We start from the raw sequence: 26,830 nt of genomic DNA on the forward strand, positions 1-26,830 counted from the left end.
AGAAGGGGGCGTGCAGGAGGTCAATGGTTCTCTCTCTTCCTTGATGTTTCTATCTCTCCCTCTCCCTTACTCTCTGAAATCAATAAAATAGATACTTAAAAGAGAGAGAGGAAAAAAAAAGGCAAAATAGATATATGATATTAAGAAACACATTTAGGATAGTTTAGGAACCTGCATATTTATTAAATTATGAAAATTTAATAATACTAAAAATGTTAGTGAAGAAGAAAAAAATCACAAAAAAATGCTTACAGCAAAAATCATGGCACAGCTGACACTTGGAGATAAATGCCAGAGGATGAGAGGGTAACAAGGGGGAGGAAAAAAGGTTGTGTTGCGGAAGAATGGGGGGAACTGGGTCTGAGCTCTAGAAGCACCGTACCTTTAAGCAGATACTCAGGTGAACTGGCACCCAGTTTCTCCACCTACAGCATTGCTTTTCCTCCTTCCGTTCAGCCCTCCGTTTGTGTGTACTAAGGGCACAGGACAGATTGTGGAAGAGCAGGGTGATCTTGTTTTTTTCCCTTCCTGCTTCTATGACTTCTTGGACAGCTAGTTTCCAATGCATAGAGCAGACAGATGAATCAAAATCTCATCCTCCTGGGACAAATTTGGGATCCTCCTTATAGACATTTTTCTAATCAGAAAATTCATACTTCTAAGAGAGGATTAATGAAGTAATGTATGTGGGGGCTTTGTAAACTGTAATGTGCTCCACGGAGGTGAGGGATTGTGTAACCATGATCATGCTTTAAAGCTCACTCTTCACAGAAAGATACAGGAACCACTATCAGGTGTCAGCCTCTTCTCAGGGTTCTTTGCATTTCATCTTCATAGACACTTTATGCTGTATAGGCAGGCTAACATTTTCCCCATAATACAGATGAGGTAACTGAGGCCTAGAGAGGTTAAGTAACGCGTCCAAGGTCACACAGTGGTGAAGCCAGGATTTAATGCAGAATAGCTTCACTCTAGTGTCTGAACTCTTGGCGTTTATGGCCCAGGTAAATTCCCCTCAGGGGTGAAGCAACTGTTGTTGGTTGCCACTTTTCAGAGGGTTGGTAAGTAGTTGAGTCTAGTGCAGGTCAGCAGAGGTAGTGGTATCTTTATTTTTAGACTGTAGTGGTATCTTTGTACACTGTATTCTCAGTATGCAGATTCCTCTTACCATCCTTTGTGATCCCGGGAGGGTGAAACATGGTCTCCTCTGGGCCTGACCTGCTCTGTCACCCTGGCCTGCATTATTGCAATGGTGTCTCAAATTTTCCATGCCGAAGGACCAGTATGGCTTTGGTTTTCTTTTTTTTCCCTTCAGTCCAAGATGACTTGATATGTTTATCCTATCTAATAACAGGGTAATATGCAAATTAACCATCACTCCGTCATAAATGATGGCAGCGCCCATAGCCACAAGATGGCGGTGCCCAGTCTTCTCAGCCCTGCCAGAGTCCCCCAGTCCTGGGGGGGGGGGGGGCTGCTGAGAACGGGCAGTGCGAGCGGCCTGGCCAAATGCTTGCCTTGTCGCCACGGTGACGAGACAAGCATTCCATGCCTGGCCGTGGTTGGGCCTCTGGGCCGTGGAGAGCCTCTGGGCAGCTGGCACGGACCAGCCAGGCCCTGCAGAGAGCTACTGGCACATGGATTCGTGCACAGGGCTACTAGTAAAAAAATAAAAACTCCTGGTTGGATTCTGCAGCAATTTCCATGCTTATCTTATTGCAGATTGTGAACAGTTTGCTGACCAGCACTGCCCCAAAGGCCATGGCTTCATTAGCATGTCCCAGGGCTCCCCTTGCTTTCATTGTTGCCACAAAGCAACCAGGATAATTTTTGAGAAATATGCATAAGGTTCTATCATTCCTTTGCTTAAACCCCCCATTGCATTTAAAATAAAGTTCAGATATTCGCCATGGCCCAGAAGGCCCTTGGTAATTTGACTGCCTATATCAACCCACCCCCATCTCCACCTTGCCCACTCTTCCCTCAGTGGTAATGAAATATAGTCAGATTTTGGATAAAAAAAAAGTAGGTTTAAATAGAGGACACATAATGATCTGGGTTATGAGATATACTAGTACTTTGTTTTATTCTTTCCTCTGTTACCTCAAGCATGGTCAAATGCTTTCATCACTTTCTCTAGTAGCAAGAAACATCCCACTAGTGAGATGGCCAAAACCAAGTCCCAGAGATCTGTGAGCAATTCTGCTCCTGTAATGTAACCTACTGCTTCTCTGATGACTCGGCCTAAAGATGCTTGTATCCTGTTTACACCTTACACGTGCTTTGTAGGCTGTCTGTTTCATTCCCCAGAAAATGAGACTGTTAAGATTGGGGAATAAAATACCTGATAGTGTGATTGTTGTTACTGTTGGTGAGAATTTAGTGCTAGGGAGCCTGACTTTAATGAGCCGAGGGGGAAACACACATCCTAGCAAAACAGTTTCCAGGCTGCTTTGGCTGTGGCCCTTGGTGCTTGCTATCCCAAGGGTCCCTTTTGCAGAGGCAGCCAAGATTCTTTCCCCAATTTACCCTTGCTTTCCAGTTCCAAATGGTGCACTACTATTGCAATGAACGAGAATGAGGTCGTTCTATCCGAAATGCTTTGTTTAGCGACAGAGCGTCATGGTTTCTAGGAAGCATACTTTTACAGCTAGAAGAAATGTGAGAGGTCATCCTGAGCTCAACATCATTACAGGCTGACCTGCCAATATTCTCCTTGGCTTTTTTTTTCCCTCTCACTTTAAAATGTATTTTTTATTGTTGATAGTATTACAGATATCTCCCATTCCCTCCCCCCCCTTACCTCTCCTTCAGACGCTCCCCCCGCCCCCATCTTCGCTATTCTATTGCCTGTGTCCATTGGCTATGCATATCCTATCTAATAAAAGAGTAATATGCAAATTGACTGTCACTCCAACACAAGATGGCTGCCCCCAGGTGAACACAAGATGGCCACCACAAGATGGCCAGCAGGGGAGGGCAGTTGGGGGTGATCAAGCCTGCAGGGAAGGGCAGTTGGGTGGGGGGAACCCAGGCCTGCAGGGAAGAGCAGTTGGGGGGGACAGGGCAGTTAGGGGTGACCAGGCCTGCAGGGGAGGGCAGTTGGGGGCGATCAGGCCAGCAGGGGAGGGCAGTTAGGGGTGACCAGGCCGGCAGGGGAGGGCAGTTAGGGGCAATTGGGCTGGCAGGGGAGGGCAGTTTGGCGCAATCGGGCTGGCAGGGGAGCAGTTAGGCATCAATCAGGCTGGTAGGGGAATGGTTAGGGGGTGATCAGGCTGGCAGGCAGAAGCAGTTAGGGGCAATCAGGAAGGCAGGCAGGCGAGCAGTTGGGAGCCAGCAGTCCTGGATTGTGAGAGGGATGTCCGATTGCCCATTTAGGCCCGATCCCTAAACGGGCAGTCGGACATCCCTTGAGGGGTCCCAGATTGGAGAGGGTGCAGGCTGGGCTGAGGGACACCCCCCCACCTCGTGCATGAATTTCGTGCACTGGGCCTCTAGTTAAGTATATAAGTGCTTTGGTTTATCACTTCTCATCCTTCTAACCCCACATCGAGGTATTAGGTCTGTTCCATGCCTTCCTGCTTCAGGTCTTATTTTGTTAGTCAATTCATTTTGTTCATTAGATTCCACAAGTAAGTGAGATCATGTGATATTTGTCTTTCTCAGTTTGGCTTATTTCACTTGGCATAATATATTCCAGGTCCATCCATGCTGTCCCAAAGGGTAAAAGTTTCCTCTTTTATTTTACAGCTGCATAGTATTCCATAGTGTAAATGTCCCATAGCTTTTTTACCTATTCATCTACTGATGGGTACTTGTGCTGTTTCCAAATCTTAGCTATCCTATCTAATAAAAGAGTAATATGCAAATTGACTGTCACTCCAAAACACAAGATGGCTGCCCCCATGTGGTCAATGATGACTGCCCCCATGTGGACACAAGATATCTGCCACAAGATGGCCAGCAGGGGAGGGCAGTTGGGAGGGACCAGGCCTGCAAGGGAGGGCAGTTGGGGTGACCAGGCCGGCAGAAGAGGGAAGTTGGGGGCGTCCGGGCCTGCAGGGAAGGGCAGTTGGGGGGGACCAGGCCTGCAGCGGAGGGCAGTTGGGGGGGACCAGGCTTGCAGGAGAGGGAAGTTGGGGGTGACCTGGCCTGCAGGGAGGGAAGTTGGGGGCGACTGGGCCTGCAGGGAAGGGAAGTTGGGGGGCACCCAGGCCTGCAGGGGAGAACAGTTGGGGGGGGGGACCAGGCCTGTAGGGGAGTGCAGTTGTGGGGGGACCAGGCTTGCAGGGGAGGGCAGTTGTGGGGGGGACCAGACCAGCAGGGGAGAGCAGTTAGAGGCAATGAGGCTGGCAGGGGAGGACAGTTAGGGTTGACCAGGCCAGCAGGGGAGGGCAGTTAGGGGCAATCAGGCTGGCAGGGGAGTGGTTAGGGGGTGATCAGGCTGGCAGACAGAAGTGGTTATGGGCAATCAGGAAGGCAGGCAGGCAAGCAGTTGGAAGTCAGCAGTCCTGGATTGTGAGAGGGATGTCCGACTGCCCAGTAGGATCTGGCTTAAACAGGCAGTCAGACATCCCTCGAGGGGTCCCAGATTGAAGAGGGTGCAGGCTGGCCTGAGGGACACTCCCCTCCTCCCCCCGTGCACAAATTTCGTGCACTGGGTGTCTAGTTGTAGATAACACAGCTATGAACATAGGGGTGCATATATTCTTTCTGATTGGTGTTTTGGGACTTTTAGGATATATTCCCAGAAGTGGGATCACTGGGTCAAATAGAAGTTTCATTTTTTTAAAATCAATCAATCAATCAATCAATCTACCTATCATCTATCTATCTGTATATATTGATTTCAGAGAGAGGAAGGAGAGGGAGAGAGAGATAGAAACAATAGTGATGATAGAGAATCATTGACTGGCTGCCCCCTGCACACACCCCACCGGGGATCAAGCCTGTAATCCAGACATATGCCCTTTACCAGAATCAAATCCAGGACCTTTCAGTCTGCAGGCCAATGCTCTATCCACTGAGCCAAACTGGCTAGGGCAAATGGAAGTTCCATTTTTAATTTTTTAAAAATTTGTTGTTGTTTTTATATATATGTTTTTATTGATTTCAGAGAGAGAGGGAGAGGGAGAGAGAGATAGAAACATCAATGATGAGAGAGAATCATTGATTGTCTGCCTCCTGAACGCCCCCAAGTGTGGATCAAGCTGGCAATCCGGGCATGTGTTCCTGACCAGAATCGAACCTGGGACCGCTCAGTCCACAAGCCAATGCTCTATCCACTGAGCCAAACCAGCTAGGGCTCATTTTTAATTTTTTGAGGAAACTCCATACTGTTTGCCATAATGGCTGCACCAATTTGCAATCCCACAAGCAGTGAACTAGGGTTCCCTTTTCTCCACATCCTCACCAGCACTTGTTGTTTGTTGATTTTTTGATGATAGCCATTCTGACAGGTGTGAAGTGATATCTTATTGTCGTTTTAATTTGCATCTCTCTGATGATCAGTGACTTTGAGCATTTTTTCATGTGTCTCTTGGCTGTTTGTCCTCTTTGGAGAAGTGTCTATTCAGGTCTTCTGCCCACTTTTAAAATGGGATTGTTTGTCTTCCTTTAGTTGCGTTGTATGAGTACTTTATATATTTTGGAGATTAACCTCTTATCAGATGTATCATTGGAAAATATGTTCTCCCATTCAGTGGGTTCCCTTTTCAATTTGATGGTGGTTTCTTTTTGCTGGGCAGAAGCTTTTTATTTTGATGTAGTCCATTTGTTTATTTTCTCCTTAGTTTCCTTTGCCCTTAGGAGATGTATCGGTAAACATATTGCTCTGTGAGATGTCTGAGATTTTACTATGTTCTCCTCTAAGATTTTTATGGTTTCATCCTTGACTTTTTAATCCATTCCCTATTCCAGTGTTTTCCTAACTTTCAGAAGAGGATTTTATTATCTTTTGTTAATGAGTTGTCATGATAATGGCAATGATTCTCAAATATTAGTGGCAAGAAATTTATATTCAGTAGATCTGTGTTGTGATGTAGGATGTGCATTTTTGGTAAGCATCCAGATGATTCTGAGATAGGTGGTTCAAGACCTTTACTTTGAAAAACCCAGGTTAAAGAAGTATCTTTTCTGTGTAGTAACAACATTGATACACCGAATGGCAAGCTCAGACTCTCCTCACAGGTTCTTGTTCTACGAAGTTTGAAGAATAAAATTCATGGACTAAAAGATTTTAAGCAAAAGTGTGGAAGTTTATTGAAAACATATACAAACACCCCCTGGGGAGGGGTCCCCTAAATGGGAAAACCCTGCTCTCTCTCTCTCTCTCAATGGGAAAAACCTAGTCCAGTGAGTCTCTTTGTCTCCGGGTTTAATAAATACTGGTAGTGCCCTAACTGGTTTGGCTCAGTGGATAGAGCGTCGGCCTGCGGACTGAAAGGTCCTAGATTCCATCCCAGTCAAGGGCATGTACCTTGGTTGCGGGCACATCCCCAGTAGCGGGTGTGCAGGAGGCATCTGATTGATGTTTCTCTCTCATCAATGTTTCTAACTCTCTATCCCTCTCCCTTCCTCTCTGTAAAAAAATGAATAAAATGTATTTTTAAAAAAATAAATGCTGGTAGCTTCTTTGTCTTGTACATGTTACTTTCTAATTGGACCCTTCCTCATTTTATGTGCCCTGTGCTTTTCCCAATTGGCCACTTTCCCCCTTTTCCTTGTATGGTATCAGTTTCAAAGCTCACCAGGTGCCCCCCCTCTTCTTCTTCCCTTTATCTTGTAACATTCTTATAAACAATCTGGCAGCTTGGAGCTGCCTCTGCCCATCACATATGCATTCCTCTCCCATGGACCCCCCTTCCCTAAAACTGCCTCTCCTGTCTCTAAAGTCCTTTCAATATTGGTATTGGGTGCAAAGTTGACTGCATTTGAAAGAAGTTCTGTGTGTGCCCAAGATGGAGTAACAGGGCTGGATTTACCTTTTGCCTGAAATAAAAAAAATAACAGATAAAATATATGAAACAATGATTTTTGAAATATTGGCCTTCAGGCAATGAAGAGCAATTAGCTCTAAAATACTGCAAAAGAAGAGGTGAGTTTGGGAACACTCCAGTTTACTGAGTGGAGAATGTTTTCAGGTTGAGACCTAGGAAGGGCAGCCCAGGTGGAACTCAGAATGCCTGAGTTGAGGAGATGGTGCCAACAGCCACGGAAAACCAAGGGGGCTCGAGTGCATAGAACAGAGTACCAGCAACGAGAGAGCAGTGTGGGGAGAGGGGCCCACAGGTCTGCAGAACGTTCCCGTAAGTAATCAGCAAAGTACTGGTCAGCACATGTGTGTGAGGAGATGACTGGGAAGTTGGGGGGTGGGGTGAGGGGAGTCTGTGGGGTGAGATAGAGGGGAGAGAGGGAGGCTCAAGGAGGGAGGAAGCGGGAAAGGAGTAGAAAACAATGCCCTCCACTCACAGAGGGCCCAGAATATTGCCTGTTCTGTCCAACCAGACTGGAAAACTCACAATTCATGTGGTATTGGGTAGAACAATTGATGCCGAAGCAATTAAAGGGCCAGACTTCCCAGACACAAGTGGGAGTGAGGCTCTTGTGATATTTTCAGAAAATGAACTTTCTAAGACTTGAATGGGAGGATGGACTGTGGAAGAAGGTGTTAACGAAAAAACATTCAAACCTGTAAAGAATTTTTGAGCCAAACTATCAACAATTGCCAGGAAGCAGTATCTCAATGGATTGGGATAATGCTCCAGAGAATGGCGAGTTTCTATTTATTTTTATACATTGCAATCAAAGGAGGGGATGTAGGTGGGTTACATGAAATCCATTGGTGATAGATTAGAGAGGTGGGAGAAAGCAAAGCGGTGGGGTCGGGGGGCTCTGGGATTGGATAAAAAATAAAATAATAGACACATGCAGGATAGTCAACAGTCAACAATGAACATGATAACAGTGAAGGAATTTGTGGTATCTGTCCTGGCGTCCAGGTACATTAGGTTGTGCCCCAAGGGATCCAGAAAAGGGAAGTTACAAGTTACCCAGACATTTAAGGGCATGTTATTGTAAATGCAAAAAGACAATAGGCTCAGTTAAGGTAAAAATTGACCTCGTCAGGGAAAATACTGGCCTAGTATATGACTACCCACCATAACTGCTTTTAGTTAAAGTTTTAATTTCAGGCCATCCTTTGTGGTTACTTTAGATCTTTAAGTTTGCAAGACCACCATGCAGGCCTTCCCTGAGCTTGTCAGGTTAGCGTGTGGCCTTCCCCCCCCTCCCCCCACATCCACAAAGGCTTTATTGGCAAGGAGTTACATTTCTTAGGTTCCAAAACCCCCTGCCCCTTACGCCAGTCCTGGAGGGGGGCAGCTGGGAGTTCAGCAGTCAGAAACAGAACCAATGTCCAGAGTTTCCATTCCTTGTTGTAGCCAGGTGTGGTTCAGTATTTAGGCCAGAGTAAAGTCTATTAGTTACCTGCTTGTAGGTGTGATTGATGGGCAATTAGCCTTTTACATTACTCAGACCTTATTGGGCATGTGTCTAAATTGCCTTTGTCTAGTCCCTTCCTCCATCCATCAATGGGGAGTAGACTTGGAGAATGTTAAATGCAGCTTTTTGGCAAAGCTGTGTAATTGGTACATACTATCTGGTCTCCTTATTCACTCCCTTCCTGTTAAATAATAACCAGATTATTACAACAGTATCATAATTAGGAAGGTCTTGCCTCAGAACTGGAGAATAATTAGGCCTACACTCCAGACATGTCTAACAAATCATTAAAAAAAAAAATACCAAAAAGGATCAAACTGCTTCCAAGTTACTTACTTATCCTAGAACACAGCTCAAGAATATTTATAGTGATAAAGAAATCCAGTGCCCAACAAGGCAAAATTCACAATGGCTGGTACTCTAAAATAGTCAGATCATTGTGTCTGAAATAGAAATACACTATTTTTGACTGTCCTGGAGGTGTACTACCATGCACATTTTGTACTGTTAAAAAGTCAAAAGAGTCAAGGCTGTCAATGTAAGAACCTATAGAGAATTTTAGTGAGTTTATTTGAGCCAAACTATCTACAATTGCCAGAAAGCAAAATCTTAATGGATTGAGATCATGCTCTGGAGAATGGCAGTTTTGCACCTTGTTTACACATTAAAATCAAAAGAGGAGCCATAACTGTGTTATGTAAAATCCTTTGGAGATAGATTAGGGGGGTAAGAGAGCAAAGTGGGGAAACCTCTGGGATTGGATGAAAAGTAAAATGATAGACACATGCATCTTTTATAGAGGTGGGTACAGGATAGTTAAAAGTCAACAATTAACATGATAACAATAACAATGAGAGGATTTATGATCTCCATCCTGGTGCATTGGTTGTGTCCTGAGGGGTCTGGAAGAAGGGGTGTTATCCTGATGTTGCACAGGTATGTTATCTTAGATGCAAAAGACAATAGACTGGCTTAGTCAAGATAAAGACTGACTTTTGTCAGGGAACATTTTAGCTTATGACATGACTACCTGCCAGACACAGCTTTTAGTTAAAAAAGTTTTAATTTCAGACCATCCTTTGTGATTATATTAGGTCTCTGAGTTTTCAAGACTGCTATGCAGGCCTTCCCCTAGCTTGCCAGGTTAGCACGAGGCCCCTTTTTATCCACAAGGCCTTCAGTGTAACACTTTGTACGTAACAAGCCAGAGTTGGCCAAACCAGGGTTTGTGTTGATACTTACCTTGGCTTTTGAGTTATCAGTCCTCCTTGGATGCCTGTTATTGGCTTTTTAAAATACTTTTCCCATTTTTGATCATTCCACCCTCCTCATTGGATTTTGGTAAGAGAAACTCAGCTAAGAGTAATGTTGGCCAAGGACATCATGTATACTAAGGATTTGAGCAAGGAGTAGGGGGTAATGGGTGGAAGGTGAGTGAGTCTGATATTCTGAAGCCAATAGATGACTCAGAATCAAAGGCCTTAGAGAGCACTAGGCTTAAACCAAGGAGGCCAAGATCTGCTCACAGGTGTAAGGGGGTGGGCTAAGCCTTTGAAACCCAAATGGAACATTCAAGGAAGCAAGTCAGAAAGACGCAGGTGGAAGAGTCAGAGCTTGATTTCATTACCAGAGGTTCAAGGTTGGGCCAGGGAGAGGTGCTCTGGGGTCATACATAGGCTCAGAGCTCTGGAGGTCCATAACTGAGCTCCAAGCTTTGAGCCCGGGCCGTCTAATGTCCCTCTGAGGATGCGACAGGTTTTAATTTGGTCACCACGCATGTTTCTCTGCAGCATCACCACCCTGAAGTCCAGTCTGACACCCTATCTTCTGAATATCTCCAGATGTTTTGCTGCTAGAACACAAGTTTTCTTCAGTTTGGCCAGTGCTAAGCATTTTGACATTCTTTCTCACTATGCCTGTGCAAATATATGGCTTTTCTTTATGTAACTTCTAAATCTCTTGGATGCTGGAAAATGATCTGTTTCTGGAAATGTTATAGCCCAGATCAGTTCTTGGGGAAGCTCCTACTTGAAGATAAGAATTGGATATCATTACTATCATGTGGCAGAGATTTTACTTTCTTTGGGGCATTGGGACTAAAGGATCAGTCTTTGGGAAATTGGAAGTCAGTTTGTCTTTTTAAATCACTTTTTTCACCTGGTCTTAAAATCACCTTTTTCACCTGGAAAGGAGGCTTTTGATCAGACCTCTTGGAAAACTTTGCTTATATTCCCAATGATAATCATACTGTGGATTGGGTAACAATACCTGGAATATAGAAATGGATGCTGGTCAGTATTCTTATAATCACCAGGATGTTTCCTATGGCAGATTCACTTGCAGTATTTAATAGTAATAATAATAATAATAATAATAATAATAATAATAATAATAATCCTATATAATAAAAGAGAAACATGCAAATTGACCATACCTCCGTGACGACCACCAGCCAATCAGGAGTGAGTATGCAAATTAACCCAACAAAGATGGTGGGTTACTTAGCATACACAGGCACTGGGCGGAGAGCAGAGCAGGAGAGCCGGCGGCTTGGGGGGACGTGCCTCCCTCTGTCACTCCCCCACAAGCCACCGGGCAGAGAGCAGAAGTGGGAGAGCCGGCGGAGAGTGGAGCGGCTTGGGGAACTTGGCTCCCCAAGCTGCCAGATGGAGAGCAGAGAGGGAGAGCTGGCGGCTTGGAGGACTTAGCAGAGCAGGAGGCTGTGAGATGAAAACAGAACAGGAAGGGAAAACCAAGAGCGCGGGGAGCACCAGGAACACTGGGAATCGTAGTTCTGGTGGCAGATGCGTTGTGGGATCTCCTAGACACTAGAGCAAAGTGAGCCTGGAGCAAGTTACTGTTGCAGTGGGGGATGGAGGGAAAGCAAAGGTGAGACATAAGTAAAATCAGAGTGCCTAGGAAAAATTAAAGGGAAGATATCCTAAAACTTCCAGGAAATTACCACCAATGAAGCAAAGAAAAAAAAGCCTCTATTATTCTGTGAGCACCAAACCAAACTGGGTTGGGGTCTCAGACAATTCGCTCATATGATTACAAAGACAGACAGAAACTCCCAGATTGGAGAGGGCTCCCCTGAGGGTTCCCAGATTGGAGAGGGTGCAGGTCAGGCTGAGGGACCGCCCCTCCCCCTGCACGAATCTTTGTGCACCAGGCCCCTAGTAATAATAATAAACAGTAAGACTAGACGGTAGATGGAGTTAAGTTTGTGTAAACTTATTATTATTACTATTATTGCCATCTAGTCTTTCCTTCAAATTAGCTTTGATTGGAGGAGGTTCTATTCCTCTCTGGTGTTTTCCAATGAAAAAGGAGAGAGAGAGAGGGAAACAGACATCTGAGAGACTAGAAAAGCTTTGGGTGAGAGCTTTCTGCCTCCATCAGACGAGCTCAGGACTGCCTTCTGTACTCCCCACATATCAGGGGCCCTCAGCCTACCAGGAAGATGCAAACTCAACAAAGATGATGGTTTCTGGAGAGAAATACACAGATCACTTGATGTAATCCAATTGTTGTCTTGTTAACTGTGATAGGTGTTGCTGTTTTTGCCTTTGGTGTTATTTAAAATTATTTATGCTTTATGGTGGTAATGAGTGAGAGAGGGTGGGGTGAGTGGATGCACCCTGATAAGTGGTTACATTCTGATTGGTTCTCTAATGGGAGTTGATTTTTTTCTGCAAGAAGAGAATCAGCTTGACTATGTGAAACTGGAAGGGGGCCCAGCCTTTCACTTTGTCTCAGTTTCAGTCTCATTTCCATCTCCCCACTTTTGTCTCTGTTCTCTACTTTCATTCCATTTCCCCCACCCCCCAAGCCCAGAATTGCCAGCTACTTTCTCTAGGACCTCATCTACGTGGAAAGGCACAGGATTCAGAAGGGGCTATGATGCGATATCCCTTCCCCTCTTTTCTGTGGGTCTCATTTTTGGGTTGGAAATAGAATTTATGTACTACTCTAGTGATCTTTCTTCCATTACAAAATTAACCCAGATTTTGTAAGTTTTGAAAAAGTTAGGAATGGAAAGAGTCAATGGAGGGGATGTTTTGATTTTGAGGTGTCCTCACACTGGCATGAAATTAGTTCTTGTGAAAACGAAAGGTTGGGGCTATCACTGAAAAAGCACCATCCTCCCCTCAGACATACGGTCCTACATTTTATGGACGACAGCACTGACTCACACTGAGCTCAGTTTAAGCCTCTGAATTTTCCTTTTAGTGCATTATCAATCGCAGGTGGTGCTGAATCATGTTGTTAAATTTGGGGATAGGATATTATTAATTGGGAACTGGGCAAGGCCTGAAAAGTAAATTCTCAGAAAAGTTGCAGGCTCGAGTGTACCATTTTCCCCTCCTTGTTTGGCATATCATTACTTTACTTCTCCATGTTTTAGTTATGTTAAAAGATAAATGGAGGCATATTGCCCTGGCCAGTGTGGCTCAGTTGGAGAGTCCCCATACACCAGAAGGTGGCGTGTTTAATTCCAGGTACGTGACTGGGCTGTGTGTTCGGTTCCGTAGGGGCCTGTACAGGAGGCAGCGATCCATATTTCTCTCTCACATTGATGTTTTCTCTCAATCTCTCATTCTCCCTTCCTCTCTCTAAAAAAAAAAATAAAAAAAAATCAATAAAAAGCATATCCTCAGGTGAGGGGGGAAAAAGATAAACTGAGGCATATTAAAATTTTGAACAGTTTGAGCAAATTTTGATTCAAATTGGACAGCATCCAAAATAGCAGATAGAAAGGAGCTGTGAGGAGCTTTACAAAATGAAATACTTTTATAGGCAGAAGAGAATGGGAAAAGGGAGTTATAGTAGACAAGAAAGTGGTTGGTTACTATAAAATACTTTTCTTTATGGGATGGAAGGGATCTATCAGGCCGATGACCTACCTAGTGCTGATCAGGGAATTCCTGATTGACTGGTTTAAGATTCTGTTTCTGGCAGAGACAAAACTGTAATTAAGTCTCGGTTTGGTGACATGGGGCTTAGTATGAGCAATTCCATTTTGGGACTGTTGCCTTGTTTTTTAAATAGTTAACAAATGATATATAGAAATATCTTCTCCTCCACTATTCTGAAACCAAAGTTCATCTGTTTGCTTTTTCCTCTGGGTATAATTTGAAAAACAATTAACTTGAGTCCACATTGAATAAAAAAAGCAATAAAAGCGAACAAGTAATTTTTCTGTGTTCTAAGTCCAGTGGAGAAATGATGGGCAAGTTAGCGTACATTAGCTGAGCATTTTATTCTTATGGAAAGTACTATCATACTAGTAATTGGAGAAAGCAGTTGCTGACATGGCAGCGTCCTTTGAGGAAAGATTCTGTGGTTTAAATGAGCTTCTCTATTGGTCATCATTAACCTACATTTCTAAAATTAATTTGTTAGAGGAACTGTTTGGTTCATAGGATAAGTAGATTTTGATGGGAGGTAGTGGTGGGTGGAAAGGGTAGAACTACTCGTTATTCTACTGAGAATAACTACTGGTTATTCTACTGAGACCCTGAACAGCACAAAGGGGAAAGGCCAATGAAGAATAGAAAGGGACACCCTAGCTGGGTAGCTCTGTTGGTTGGAGTGCTGTCCCAATATGCCAAGGTTGTGGGTTCGATCCCCAGTCAGGGCACCTACAAGAAGCAACCGATGAATGGGTAAATAAGTGGAACAACAAATTACTCTCTCTCTTTCTCTCTCAAATCAATCAATAAAAAACAAAAGAGAAGAGGAAGAAGAAAGGGGGGGCGGGAAAAAAGTGACTGAGCCAATCTTCTCAAAACATTCTGTTGGAAGCTTGCTTGAAGACTGTTTTACTCCCCTTAGCCGTAAGGTTGAGTCTTATATTTTTTGTAATTAGTTCTTAAATAATCCATCCATTACTAAGTTGATGACCAAAGAAGTCTCTTCCAACTTCATAGGGTAGAGAAATCTCTTCTCTAACCAAATTACAGAACAATTTCTGCCACTGAGCACTCAGATTTTAAAAAAAATATTTTTATTGATTTCAGAGAGGAAGAGAGAGAGAGAGAGAGAGAGAGAGAGAGAGAGAGAGAGAGAGAGAGAAACATCAATGATGAGAACGAATAATTGATCAGCTGCCTCCTGCACACCCACAACTGGGGATCAAGCCTGCAACCTGCGTATGTGCCCTTGACCGGAATCAAACCTGGGACCCTTCAGTCTGCAGGCTGATGCTCTATCCACTGAGCTAAACCAGCTAGGGCAGCACTCAGATTTCTTACTGGATCTATCCCTGCAAGATTTATCTTTCTAGATTAATTCAGTTGGTTAGGCTAATTTTTGCCCAATCTTAAATACATGCATGCATGCATGCATGCATACATACATACATACATACATACATACCAATTAAAGGGGCAGAAAGCTTTTGAATCTCCTGGGGGAACAGTCATGTTCATGGAAGTTCAGTTCAGGATTATATCAGTCGAGAGAAATTACTCTTCTCCCCAAGTGATACCAGCATGGAGTGACCCTTCATAGGGTCACTGAGCTTTTCAGAGCATGCTACCCAGGATGAATGAGAGAGTATGTAATTTCACATAGTGTCCCTCCAGGTGTCTGTCAACTAAGCAGGGGACAAATTCCCTCTCTGCAGGGCCAGCTTCGTGGGTATGCAGCCTGTACTGTTGCACAGAGCCCAGTTTTGAAAGGGCCCATGCTTGGTTTAATGCTCTGATGTTTGAAATTCTCAACAATTTATAAACTAGGCGCCCCACATTTTTATTTTGCTCTGGGCTCTACAAATCATGTGGCTGGTTCTGCCTCCACTCTTTTGGGATCCCTCAAGTGTAACAAGAATGAGAAAATAAAATTTAGGGTCTCTTTTACCACCTTCCTCCAAGTTTATGTATCCAGACGAGCACCTAATGAAACCGCTGCCCTGTTCTTGTCTTAATTGATTTAATGTTTAAACATTTTTAATAAGAGGCTTTCAGAGTCCTCTTTCCTCCTCCTAGAACAATTTCCTATAATTAAAAGGGTAATTTGGGTCTTGTCAACATGTGGTACTTCTGTCCTTTGGAAGAAGCATTTTCTAAATCTCCTTGGTTTGCTTTGTTTTATGGCACCCAGATAGCGCAACCTCTCCTTTCAGAGGTGCACACCATACACACTCCAGTAGGTCTTATTTTTTTAAGCAAGAACTAAGAAATGTTCTTATTAGCTGATGAGTCCAAATGCCGAAACCAGCAGTAATGGTTGAGAGTATTTATCCCTGAGTTTTCTTAGGTGCAGCTTAAGTGAGGGGTGCAGACTGGAGCATTTACCCATTCTCCTTGGCTGCGAGTGGGTGGGATCTGGTTGACTTGGTAGACTGGCCCAGGTAAGGGAAGAAAAGTCATTGGTGGGCCCGTTCCCTGTGGGCATCTCCTAATTTTACTGCTCTTACACACTGGGCACCTAAGTTGGTTGGTTGAACAATTTTTAGAAATTAATTTAGAAATTAATCAGGAGGTAGACTTGGTGAGAGGGGGAATAAAGGAGTGTGAATGCTTTGTAGGTGCTAGAAAAGCACTTGTGGATAGGGACTAGGTAGTCCCTCCCTGATTGCAAAGGACAGTGTCTTCTGTCTGGTAAGCATCCCAAGTTTGACAATCAGATTTGTATGTCTCATGACATTAATTGCAGGGTTGTTGTGGGCCAGGTTTCTGTAAGTTGGGTGGAGGTGGAGGCCATTGGCAGGGAGAAACATGTGAGTGGGAGGAAGAAAAGAGATTTCTGGGGCTGTTGCAGGCCGATGCTGGTGCAATATGCTTGTCTTTCTTGAGCATTAAGCAGCATCTGCCAAGACTGTCAGCCACCAAGCAGCACATCTTTGGGACTCATCACCCATGATAGATTTCTGTGAAGGTAAAAGTGTGGTAAGTTTTAATATTGTTTTTACCTACTGGCTGCTTTTGGTGTGCGTATGGGGGTGTATATATAGTAAAACTGACTGAAAGGTGTCAGCTTTCAGCCTTCTGATTTTTTTTTTTAATTCTGTTGGATAATTTTCAGCATTAACTAAAAAACAAAGGCTCAATTTTAGTTTCCTTTTTTTCTTATCCCTTCTGCCCCAATTCTAGGCTCTTGATCTACTGAAACCAAGACTGAAGAATGACTAGGAAGGGAGTCCAAGGTTAGTTCATCATTTCTAGAGTAACCTTTAGTGTGGAAAGAGCAAGAATTTTTTATTCATACAGACCTATTTTGAATCCTGACTCTACTGTGTATTTGTGATTGTGCAAATAATGTCCTCTCTCTGAATTTCAGTGTTTTAATTTGTGAAATAGTGGTAACAAGGATTTAATGAGATAATGTTAGCAAAGAGCATAGTTCAGTGTCTATCAGATGACAAAACTCAATGACAGTTGGCTACCTTTAGTTTGTCAACTCTTCCTCTAGTCCCCTTCCCTACCATTGGGGTCATGGCCTGCCATTCTCAACTCCTATAATCATGAGTGTCCCCAGCCTGCTTATTTGATTGAGGCACAGCTAAGACTAGCCTAATTCTAATGATTCTGTGGACATTTCATTTATGTTAGGATCTAGCATTGCAGTTAAATAGGCAGAGTAGATGTGGGAAGTTATGTGTCTTTAATGCTGAATTCTACTTCACTTGATTTGTGACCTTTTCCTCCTATGGGACCTTCAGGAATCTGGCAGTTGAAGCATAAGTTTTGCCATTCATCTTCCTCCCTCCCTCCCTCCCTCCCTCCCTCCCTCCCTCCCTCCCTCCCAACCTCCCTCCCTCCCCCCCTCCTTTCCTCCCTCCCTCCAGCACATAGGTACTGAACTATATGCCAGGCAGTTTAAAAGGCAGAGATTAAGCAGTAAAGAAAAATAGAAAAAACAAAAAAATCCTGCACTCATAGAACTTTCATTCTAATGAGGGGGGGGATACAATTAAAAAATAAGTCAGTAAATTATATAGTATATTAGAAAGGGATGTATTGTGGGGGAAATAAAGCAGAAAAGGGGAGTGAAGTGTTGAGGCAGTTTGCAGTTTTAAATAGGGTGATCAGAAAAGGCCTCATTGAGAAAATATTTGAGCAAAGGCTTAGAGGATGTAAGGGGGAAGTGAATTTCGACCGAGTACAAAGGCCCAAAGGTGGGAGGGAACCTGGTACGTTCAAGAAGAAGCAGGGAGGGCAAGGTGGCTGGTAGGAGTGTTGAGAGGAGAGGATGAGGAAGAAAGGCTGGACACATGTCAGGGGCTACATCATGTAGGGCCATGTGGGCCCTTCTGAGAACTTTGTTCTGACACATTTCAACAGGTTAACACTAGCTCCTGTACTGAGAATAGTCTCAAAGGGGCAAAGGCAGAAACAGGGAGTCTAGTTAGGAGACCATTGTAATAATGCAGGCTTGTACCAAAGTGGTGGTGGGTGTGGGGTAGGGGTTGGTGAGAAGGGATCAGACCCTGGGCGTATTTCAGAGGTAGAGCCAGTAAGATTTTCTGATGGATTGGGTGTGGGAAGTGAGTGAAAGACAGGAGTCAGGACAACTCTAAAATTTTTAATGTGGATGACAGGGAGGGTGTTGTCATTAAATGGGGAAAACTGCAGGTGGAGCATATCTCGTCTAGGATGCCAGGAGTTCTGTTTTGGACAGTTTTGAATTTGAGATGTTAGATATCTGAGTGGAGATGCTAAGTGCGCAGTTGGATAGAGGAGTCTGGAGTTTAGGGGAGAAGTTCGGGCTAACGATTAAATTTTGGGAGTAGTGAGCATGTGGCATAGTATTTAACACCATGAAACAAAATGAGATCTCCCAGTGGGGAGGGTAGATAGAAAAACGCTTCTAAAAACTGAACTCTAGGACATTCCAATTTTAAGAAGCTGAAAGATGAGAAGTAATCAGAGAAAGGAGGAAGAGCCAGTGAAGAGAAAAATCAAGGGGGTCGTATTTTCCAGGGAGGAGACAGTGATCAGTTCTGTGAAATTGTGCTAGTGGTTTCGGTAAGAAGAGGAACAGATTGGCCATTGAATTCAGCAATGTGGGGATCTTTGGTTTCTTTAATAAGAGAGCTGGAATCAGAGAACCAGTAAAGGAGGGAAAGCATGAGGCTGGAAGGATGAAGTTAGAGATCATTGTATTGTTGTCAATCTTTCCCCACCCCCAACTCAGAAGATTCTAGCTCCTCAACTTTCCGTTGTCCTCATTCCTCTTTATTTTATGTTGTCAACTCTGTTAAGGTTTGTAAGCAACTTTAAGATATTTTGGGATGGGCCGACATGCAAACAAGATGGGATGGTCGCCCGGATAGGTTTGTCTCCAGCCTCTGCTGGGGGTACAGAGCCCGTTATAACTTCCCTTCCCATCTGGTGGTGAAAATGTGACCACATGCCTGGTCCTGAGGGGGTGAGCTCCCAGGCACAGGTGTGCTCATCGCCTTGGCAAGGGAGACAGGCCCTTCCAGGAGGATGCACGTGGGGGATGTTCTTTGGGGGAAAATGGAAGCTTCCTTTTGTCTCCTGTTGGCAAGGCCCCAAGAATAACTGTGTCTTAGAACATGTCTTATTACAGAGGAGGGCAAATAAAACTCTGGAAATGGGGGTATACTGGAGAGATTTCAGAGGAGAGCAACAGAGTGAACAACATGATGGTGCGACAAGAAACAAATCAGGGCACCTGAGGAAGCCTCTCCAGTCCTGCAGACGGTGACCTACATCTCACGAGTGACTGTGGAATTTGGCAGGTATTTCAGGGAGGCTCTTTGCTGGGCTGGAGCCAGAGCATGGCTCAGCTGGTTTGGACAGAGTTGGCTTCCACTGAGGTACAAGAGAGCTCCCCTGCAGTGAACGGAACACGATTTCCAGACAGTGCCTCTTGTTATTACCGAGAAGTGCCTGTTGCCTCCTCACCTCCCTCTTGTTGATTCACTGGGGCCTCACTACTTTTGGCTCATGAAAGCAAGACTTGTTTGGGAGCACAGAATATGACTTTTGGGTTTTCCTTTAGGGCCGTGTTAAGATGTTTGTTGATGGTTTCCTTGGCTGTGCAGAAGTTTTTTTAGTTTGATGTTGTCCCCTTGTTTATTTCTGATTTTGTTGCGTATGGTTTTGGTGTCAAATTTAAAAAAATAATTGCCAAGATGTCAAGGAGCTTACTACCGATTTTTTCTTTTAGGAATTAATATGGTTTCAGGTTTTATGGTCACATCTTTAATCCATTTGGAGTTGTTTTTTAGTGTACAGTGTAAAATACTGGTTCAGTTTCATTCTTTTGCATGTATCTAATTTTCACTATACCAGTGGTCGGCAAACTCATTAGTCAACAGAGCCAAATATCAACAGTACAACGATTGAAATTTCTTTTGAGAGCCAAATTTTTTAAACTTAAACTTCTTCTAACACCACTTCTTCAAAATAGACTCGCCCAGGCCGTGGTATTTTGTGGAAGAGCCACACTCAAGGGGCCAAAGAACCGCATGTGACTCGCGAGCCGCAGTTTGCTGACCGTGGCCCTATACCATTTCTTGAATAGACTGTCTTTACCCCATTCATTATATGTTTTTGTTTGCTTTGTCATATATTAATTGACCATATAGGTGTGGGTTTTTCTGGGCTCTCTATTTTGTTTCATTGACCTATATGTCTATTTTTATGCCAATACCATACTCTTTTGATTACTATAGTTTTGTAATATAGTTTGAAATTAGTGAGTATGATGCCTATAGCTTTGTTCTTTTTTCTCAAGTCTGCTTTGGCTATTCATGGTCTTTTGTGATTCCATACGAATTTTAGGATTATTTGTTCTATTTCTGTGAAAAATGCCATTGGAAGTTCAATAGGGATAGCATTGAATCTGTAGATTGCTTTGGATAATACAGAAATATTAATAACATTAATTCTTTCAGTCCATAAGCATGAATTATCTTTCCATGTATTTGTGACTTAAATTTCTGTGTTTTTTTATTCTTGAGTTTAAGAATTCTTTGTATATTTTGCATAACAGTCCTTTATCAGACATATCTTTTGCAAATATTTTCTCCATTTCTTTTGACAGGGTCTTTTATAGAGCAAACGTTTTTAGTTGTAATAAATCCTAGTTATCAATTATTTCTCTCATGGATTATGCCTTTGCTGTTGTATCTATAAAGTCACCTAGATTGTCTTCTAGTTTTGCATTGCATGTTTAGGTCTATGATACATGTTTAGTTAACTTTTGTGAAGGATATAAAGTTTAGATTTATTTTTTTTTGCATGTGGATATCCAGTTGTTCCAAAACCATTTGTTGAAAATACTATATTTTCTTCATTGTACTGCCTTTGCTCCTTTGTCAAGGATGAGTTGACTATATTTATATGGGTGTGTTTCTGGACCCTCTATTCTGTTCCACTGTTCTATGTGTCACACTGTCTTAATTACTGTAGCTTTATAGTAAATCATGGGTAGAGCCAGTCCTCTGATTTTTTTCTTTCAATATTGTCTTGGCTATCCTGGGTCTTTTCCCATCCATATATACTTTAGAATTAATTTGTTGATATCTACAAAAATAACTTGCTGGGATTTTGATTGGGATTGCATTGAATCTATAGATCAAGTTGGAAAGAAAAGATATTTTGACAATATTGAGTCTTTCTATCCATGAACATGTATATCTCTTCATTTATTTAGTTCTTTGATTTCTTTCATCAGTGATTTGTAGTTGTCCTATAGATCTTGGACATATTTTATTAGGTTTTTATCTAAGTACTTCATTATTTTTTGGTGCTTATGTAAATGCTATTGTGTTTTAAATTTCAAATTGTACTTGTTCATTGCTGGTATATAGAAAATGAAGGACTTTTGCACACTAACTATGTATAATGAAATCTTGCTATAATCACTTATTAGTTCCAGAAGTGTTTTTGTTGATTTTTTAGGATTTTTTTACACACAGATGATTATATCAGCTATGAATAAAGATAGTTTTATTTATTTCTTCCCAAATATTTACCTTTTTCCTCCCCTTCCTTGTCTTATTGTATTAGTTAAGACTTCAAGTCCAATATTGAAAAAGAGAGGTGAGGTGGGGAATATCTTTGCCTTTTTCTGACCTTAGCAGGAAAGCTTCTAATTTCTCACCATCAAATATGATGTTGCCCTGTTTCCTTTATTATTCCTTTAATGTTCATGGGATCCTTATCAAATTTGTGGGTACAGAGTTTCCTTTATTGACCGTGTTGTCCAGTGGTTAGAGCATTGGCCTGTGCACTGAAGGGCTGCGGGTTCAAGTTCCAATCAAGGATATGTACTTGAGTTGCAGAGTTGATACCCAACCCTGGTTGGGGCATGTGCGGGAGACATCCAATTGATATATGTGTGTGTCTCACCCCGTCCCTCCCTACTCTCTCTAAAAAAAATCAATGTAAAAAAATATTCTTGGGTGAGGATTAACAACAACAACAACAAAAGTATGATGTTAACTTTAGAGTTTTGTAGATATTCTTTAAAAATTGAGTAAGTTCTCTTATATTCTTAGTTTGCTGAGAGATTTTTTTAAAAACATTTTATCATTTAAAATTATAATTACAGTTGACATACATTGTTATACTAGTTTCAGGTGTACACCCCAGTCATTAGACATTACATAACTTAAGTGATCATCCCAATAAATCTCACACCCACCTGACACCATTCATAGTTACTAGATTATTATTATTATCATTTATTTTAAATTTTATTTTATTATTGACAGTATTACAGATGCTGTAGAATATTATTGAATATATTCCCTATGCTGTATTCCCCATGGCTATTCTGGAACAACAAATTTGTACTTCTTAATCTTTTCACCTTTTTCACTCATCCCCCCAACCTCTTTCCCATTTGGCAACCAACAAAACATGCTCTGTATCTCTGAGCCTGTTTCTGCTCAGCTTGTTTGTTTATTTTGTTTTTAGATTTCACTGTTGATAGATATGTATTATTGTCTTTTTATTGTTCATATTTTTTATCTTCTTCTTAAAGAAGACCCTTTAACATTTCTTGTAATACTGATTTGGTGATGATGAACTCCTTTAATTTTTTCTTGTCTGGGAAGCTCTTTATCTGTCTTTCAATTCTTTAAATGATAGCTTTAAAGGGTAGAGAGATCTTGATTGTAGGTGAATTGTTTTTTTTAATCATGAATGGGTGTTGGATTTTGTCAAAGCTTTTTCTGCATCTATTGACATAATTTGGTGATTTTTCTCTTTTAGTCTGTTGTGATGAATTACACTAATTGATTTTCAAATATTGAATCAGTTTTGCACACGTGATAAATCCCACTTTGTTGTGGTATATAATTATTTTTATACCTTGTTGTATTTTATTTGCTAATAATTTGCTGAGAAATTGTGTATCTGTGTCCATGAGATGTATTGGTCTGTAGTTTTATATTTCGGAAATATCTGATATTGGTTTTGGGGTAATGCTAGCCTCATAGAATAAATTAGGAAGTATTCCCTTTGCTTCTGTCTTCTGAAAGAGATTGTAGAGAATTGGTATAATATCTTTATTAATTGTTTGGTAGAATTCACCAGTGAACCCACCGAGCCTGGTGCTTTCTGTTTTGGAAGATTATTCATTACTTATTTAATTTCTTTAATAGATATAGTCCTATTCAAATTGTTGTGTGTGAGTTTGGCAGATTGTGTCTTTTAAGAAATCAGTCCATCTTATCTAGGTTATCAAATTTGTGGGTACAGAGTTTCCTTTATTATTCCTTTAATGTTCACGGGATCTTTAGTAATATATCCTCTTTCATATCATTTAGTAATTTGTGTCTTCTCTCTTTTTTTTCTAGTGAGCCTGGCTAGTGGTTTATCAATTTTATTGATTTTTTTTTTCAAAGAACCAGCTTTTGGTTTTGTTGATTTTCTATATTGATTTCTTGTTTTCAGCTTTATTAATTTCTGTCATAAGTCTTATTATTTCTTTTTTCTGCTTACTTTGGATTTAATTTGCTCTTCTTTTTTCTAGTTTCCTAGGGTAGAAGCATAGATTATTCATTTTAGAACTTACTTCTTTTTTAATATATGCATTCAATGCCATATATTTCCTACTAAACCCTGTTTTTGCTGTAATCCACATGTTTTGATAAGTTGTATTTTTATTTTCATTTAACCCAAAATATTTCAGAATTTCTCTCAAGGTTTTTTCTTTGTCCCATTTGTTATTTAGAATTGTGTTGTTTAATCGCCATCTAATTTTGGGGTGTTCTAGGTATCTCTCTGTTATTGATTTCTAGTTTAATTCCATATATGGTCTGAGAACATATATTGTAAAATTCTATTCTTTTAAATATGTGTAGGTGTGTTTAATGATCCCAAATGCGGTCTATCTTGATGAATGTTTTATGTGAGCTTGAGTAGAATGTGTATTCCGCAGTTGTTACATGAGTTAATCTATTGATGTCAATTTCATTTAGTTGATTGATGGTGCTATTGAGTTCAACTATGACCTTATTGATATTCTGCCTGCTGGGTCTGTCCATTTCTGGTAGATGGTGTTAAAGTCTCCAACTAGAATAATGGATTCATCTGTTTCTCCTTGCATTTGTATCAGTTTTTGCCTCATGTATTCTGATGCTCTGTTATTAGGAGCATACATATTAAAGTTTTTTTACATCTTCTTGGAGAAATGACCCCTTTATTATTATGCAGTGTCCTTCTTTATTCCCAATAACTTTCCTTGCTCTAATGTCTGCTCTCTCTGAAATCAACATAGCTACTGCTACTTAGGGTTAGCATAATATATCTTGTTTCATCCCTTAATCTACATGTATCTTTATATTTAAAGTGAGCTTCTTGTAGGCAATATATAGTTGGATCTTTTTTGAAAATCCACTCTGACAAACTTGTATTTTAATTGATGCATGTAGACCATTGACGTAGAAAGTGATTACTGACAGTATTTTAAAATTTACTGTATTTATTACTGTTTTCAATTCATTGCCCTTGTTTTTGGTTCCTGTTTTTGTCTTCTGCTCTTTTTCTGCCTTGTGTGGTTTTCCTTGCAATGCTTTTTTATATAACCGCCTGCCCCAAGACATACACACTCCATAGGGTCCTTCAAATCTATGCAGCTTGCTATAGCCATTGTGGGGCTGGCCCTCTGGTGCGAGTCTTTTGTCTGCATCACTTGGAGAAGCAGGCACACAGCGGTTGTCAACGGGATTTCATACCTTTGGACAATAGCAGCCTCTGCTTTCACCATTTTTTCCCTAAGACAATGGGACCAGAGGTATCTCATCACCAAGAAATACTTCTCACTTTTCCTGACCTGGTCTAGGAAGCAGAGGAATAATGGGAGGCAAAAATGTTGGGGTCATCATGGTGTCACTGCCAGCGTGGGACCTGGATGCAAACTTTGCATTATCAGGGTGGGATTCACATCAAAGAGACTCCCTAATTCTTCCTTGGCCCCTGGCAGATGAGTGGTGAACATTTTATTAGCTTTAGGAAAGGATGATATTTATTTTCCAATCATCTCCAAATGTTGAAGAACACTTTAGAAGCTGAGAGAAAAGTTTAGAGAGGGTATCTCTGTGAAGGCCTTGGATGACTTCTAATTTGGGATTTAGTAGAGCTTAAATTCCTCTGGCACGTGCTCAACTACCCACTGGCAGTGTTGGACAGATGAAGTGCAGGCGACATCTGCATCTCTAGCTGAGGTTGTGTGTGGTGGGAATTAACTTTAGTTTCCCCTTTTTGGTGTCTGCTGCGCCTTGGCAGGGCTTATTTACATTTCAAATGTTAACCTCTCCTTGGCTACAGCTCTTGTGCCACGCTAACCTCAGCACGTACACACATACTCTTGTGCCAAATGGATCTGGTTTTCTCCTGCCTACTCAGATCACATGAGAGTGACGCCAGCCAGAGCCACTCTGACCGGTGGAACTAGTCTTGTACCTGTTTGGACCAGAGCATCCTTGCCACATTAACTCCTGCCTTCTTTCTGCACCTTGGCTCCAGTACAGCTCTGGGCCCATTTGCTGCGACTATGAAGTATATTTCTGAGCATCTTAGTAATGTCAGGAGAGGTGTTGGCTTTTTTTATTGTTTCCAGAAGAGTGGAGGTTTAATAGAAGCCATGCTTTCCTAATACTTCTAGTTCTCTCTCAGGTAGCAACATGGTTCTCTGGTTATGTGCCTGCCCACATCTGTCCAACCCTGAGTTCAGATCTATGCTTAAAAAGTCAATGGAATTAGTGGCAAGAGAGTAAATGTTGGGCATGGTGGTAATGAGCCCAGCTTCACTGACAGTCACAGCCTCTTCGCTTTCACTTTCCACCTAATCTATGAGGCTATAATGATGGTATGCATGAGAAATTCCATGGGAGTTTCTAATTTCTAGGGACTAATTCCTCCTTGGGCCAGACCCTGCCAGGAAGGGGGTGGGGAGGTGCCAGGCAGTGGCTGTAGGGCTGACTCTGGCCCCTGAACTGCCTCTCAGGATCAGGAAATGTGAGATATTTGGAGGATGAATTGTCACTTGCCTTGATTTTTTTTTTTTAAAATATATTTTATTGTTTTTTTACAGGGAGGAAGGGAGAGGGAGAGAGAGTTAGAAACATTGACGAGAGAGAAACATCAATCAGCTGCCTCCTGCACACCTCCTACTGGGGATGTGCCTGCAACCAAGGTACATGCCCTTGACCGGAATCGAACCTGGGACCCTTGAGTCTGAAGGCCGACGCTCTATCCACTGAGCCAAACTGGTTAGGGCTTTTTTTTTTTTTTTTTTTTAGGAGTGCGCCTTTGTTAAGGACATAGGCCTTACTCTTGTGGATTATTTTTACTTATTTTTAACTAGAGGCCCGGTGCACAGAATTTGTGCACAGGGTGGGGGGTTCCTCAGCCCAGCCTGCACCCTCTCCAATCTGGGACCCCTTGAGGGATGTCTGACTGCCCGTTTAGGCCTGATCCCAGTAGAATCGGGCCTAAATGGACAGTCGGACATCCCTCTCACAATCCACAACTGCTGGCTCCCAACTGTTCACCTGCCTGCCTTCCTGATTGCCCTGAACCACTTCTGCCTGCCAGCCTGATCACCCCCGAACCACTCCCCTACCAGCCTGATTGATGCCTAACTGCTCCCCTGCCAGCCTCATTGCCCCTAACTGCTCTCCCCTGCTGGTCTGGTCCCCCCTCCCAACTACCCTCCCCTAGAGCCCTGGGTACCCCCAAACTGCCCTTCCCTGCAGGCCTGGTCCCCCCAAACTGCCCTCACCTGCGAGCCTGGTCACCCCTAACTGCCCTCTCCTGCAGGGCTGGTCTCCCCCAACTGCTCTCCCCTGCAGGCCTGGGTCCCCCCCAACTGCCCTTCCCTGCAGGCCTGGTCA

At 42.4% G+C, this 26,830-nt stretch overlaps 1 protein-coding gene across 2 annotated transcripts in view; it reads left to right on the forward strand.

The window, feature by feature from the left end:
• The window catches only part of TMEM45A (transmembrane protein 45A), a 105,855-nt gene that overhangs the window by 9,986 nt on the left and 69,039 nt on the right, over positions 1–26,830 (forward strand). The window contains exon 2 of one of the 2 annotated variants that reach the window (XM_079767109.1): positions 16,602–16,654. The exons of the other annotated variant lie outside the window; for it this stretch is intronic. Coding sequence (XP_079623235.1) covers positions 16,633–16,654 — 22 coding nt within the window. The 5' untranslated portion in view covers positions 16,602–16,632. The remainder of the gene's footprint in view (positions 1–16,601; positions 16,655–26,830) is intronic. 2 annotated transcript variants of the gene reach the window in all.

Source organism: Cnephaeus nilssonii, assembly GCF_951640355.1.
Source record: "Cnephaeus nilssonii genome assembly, chromosome: 3".
In the NCBI taxonomy this organism is placed as follows: domain Eukaryota; kingdom Metazoa; phylum Chordata; class Mammalia; order Chiroptera; family Vespertilionidae; genus Cnephaeus; species Cnephaeus nilssonii.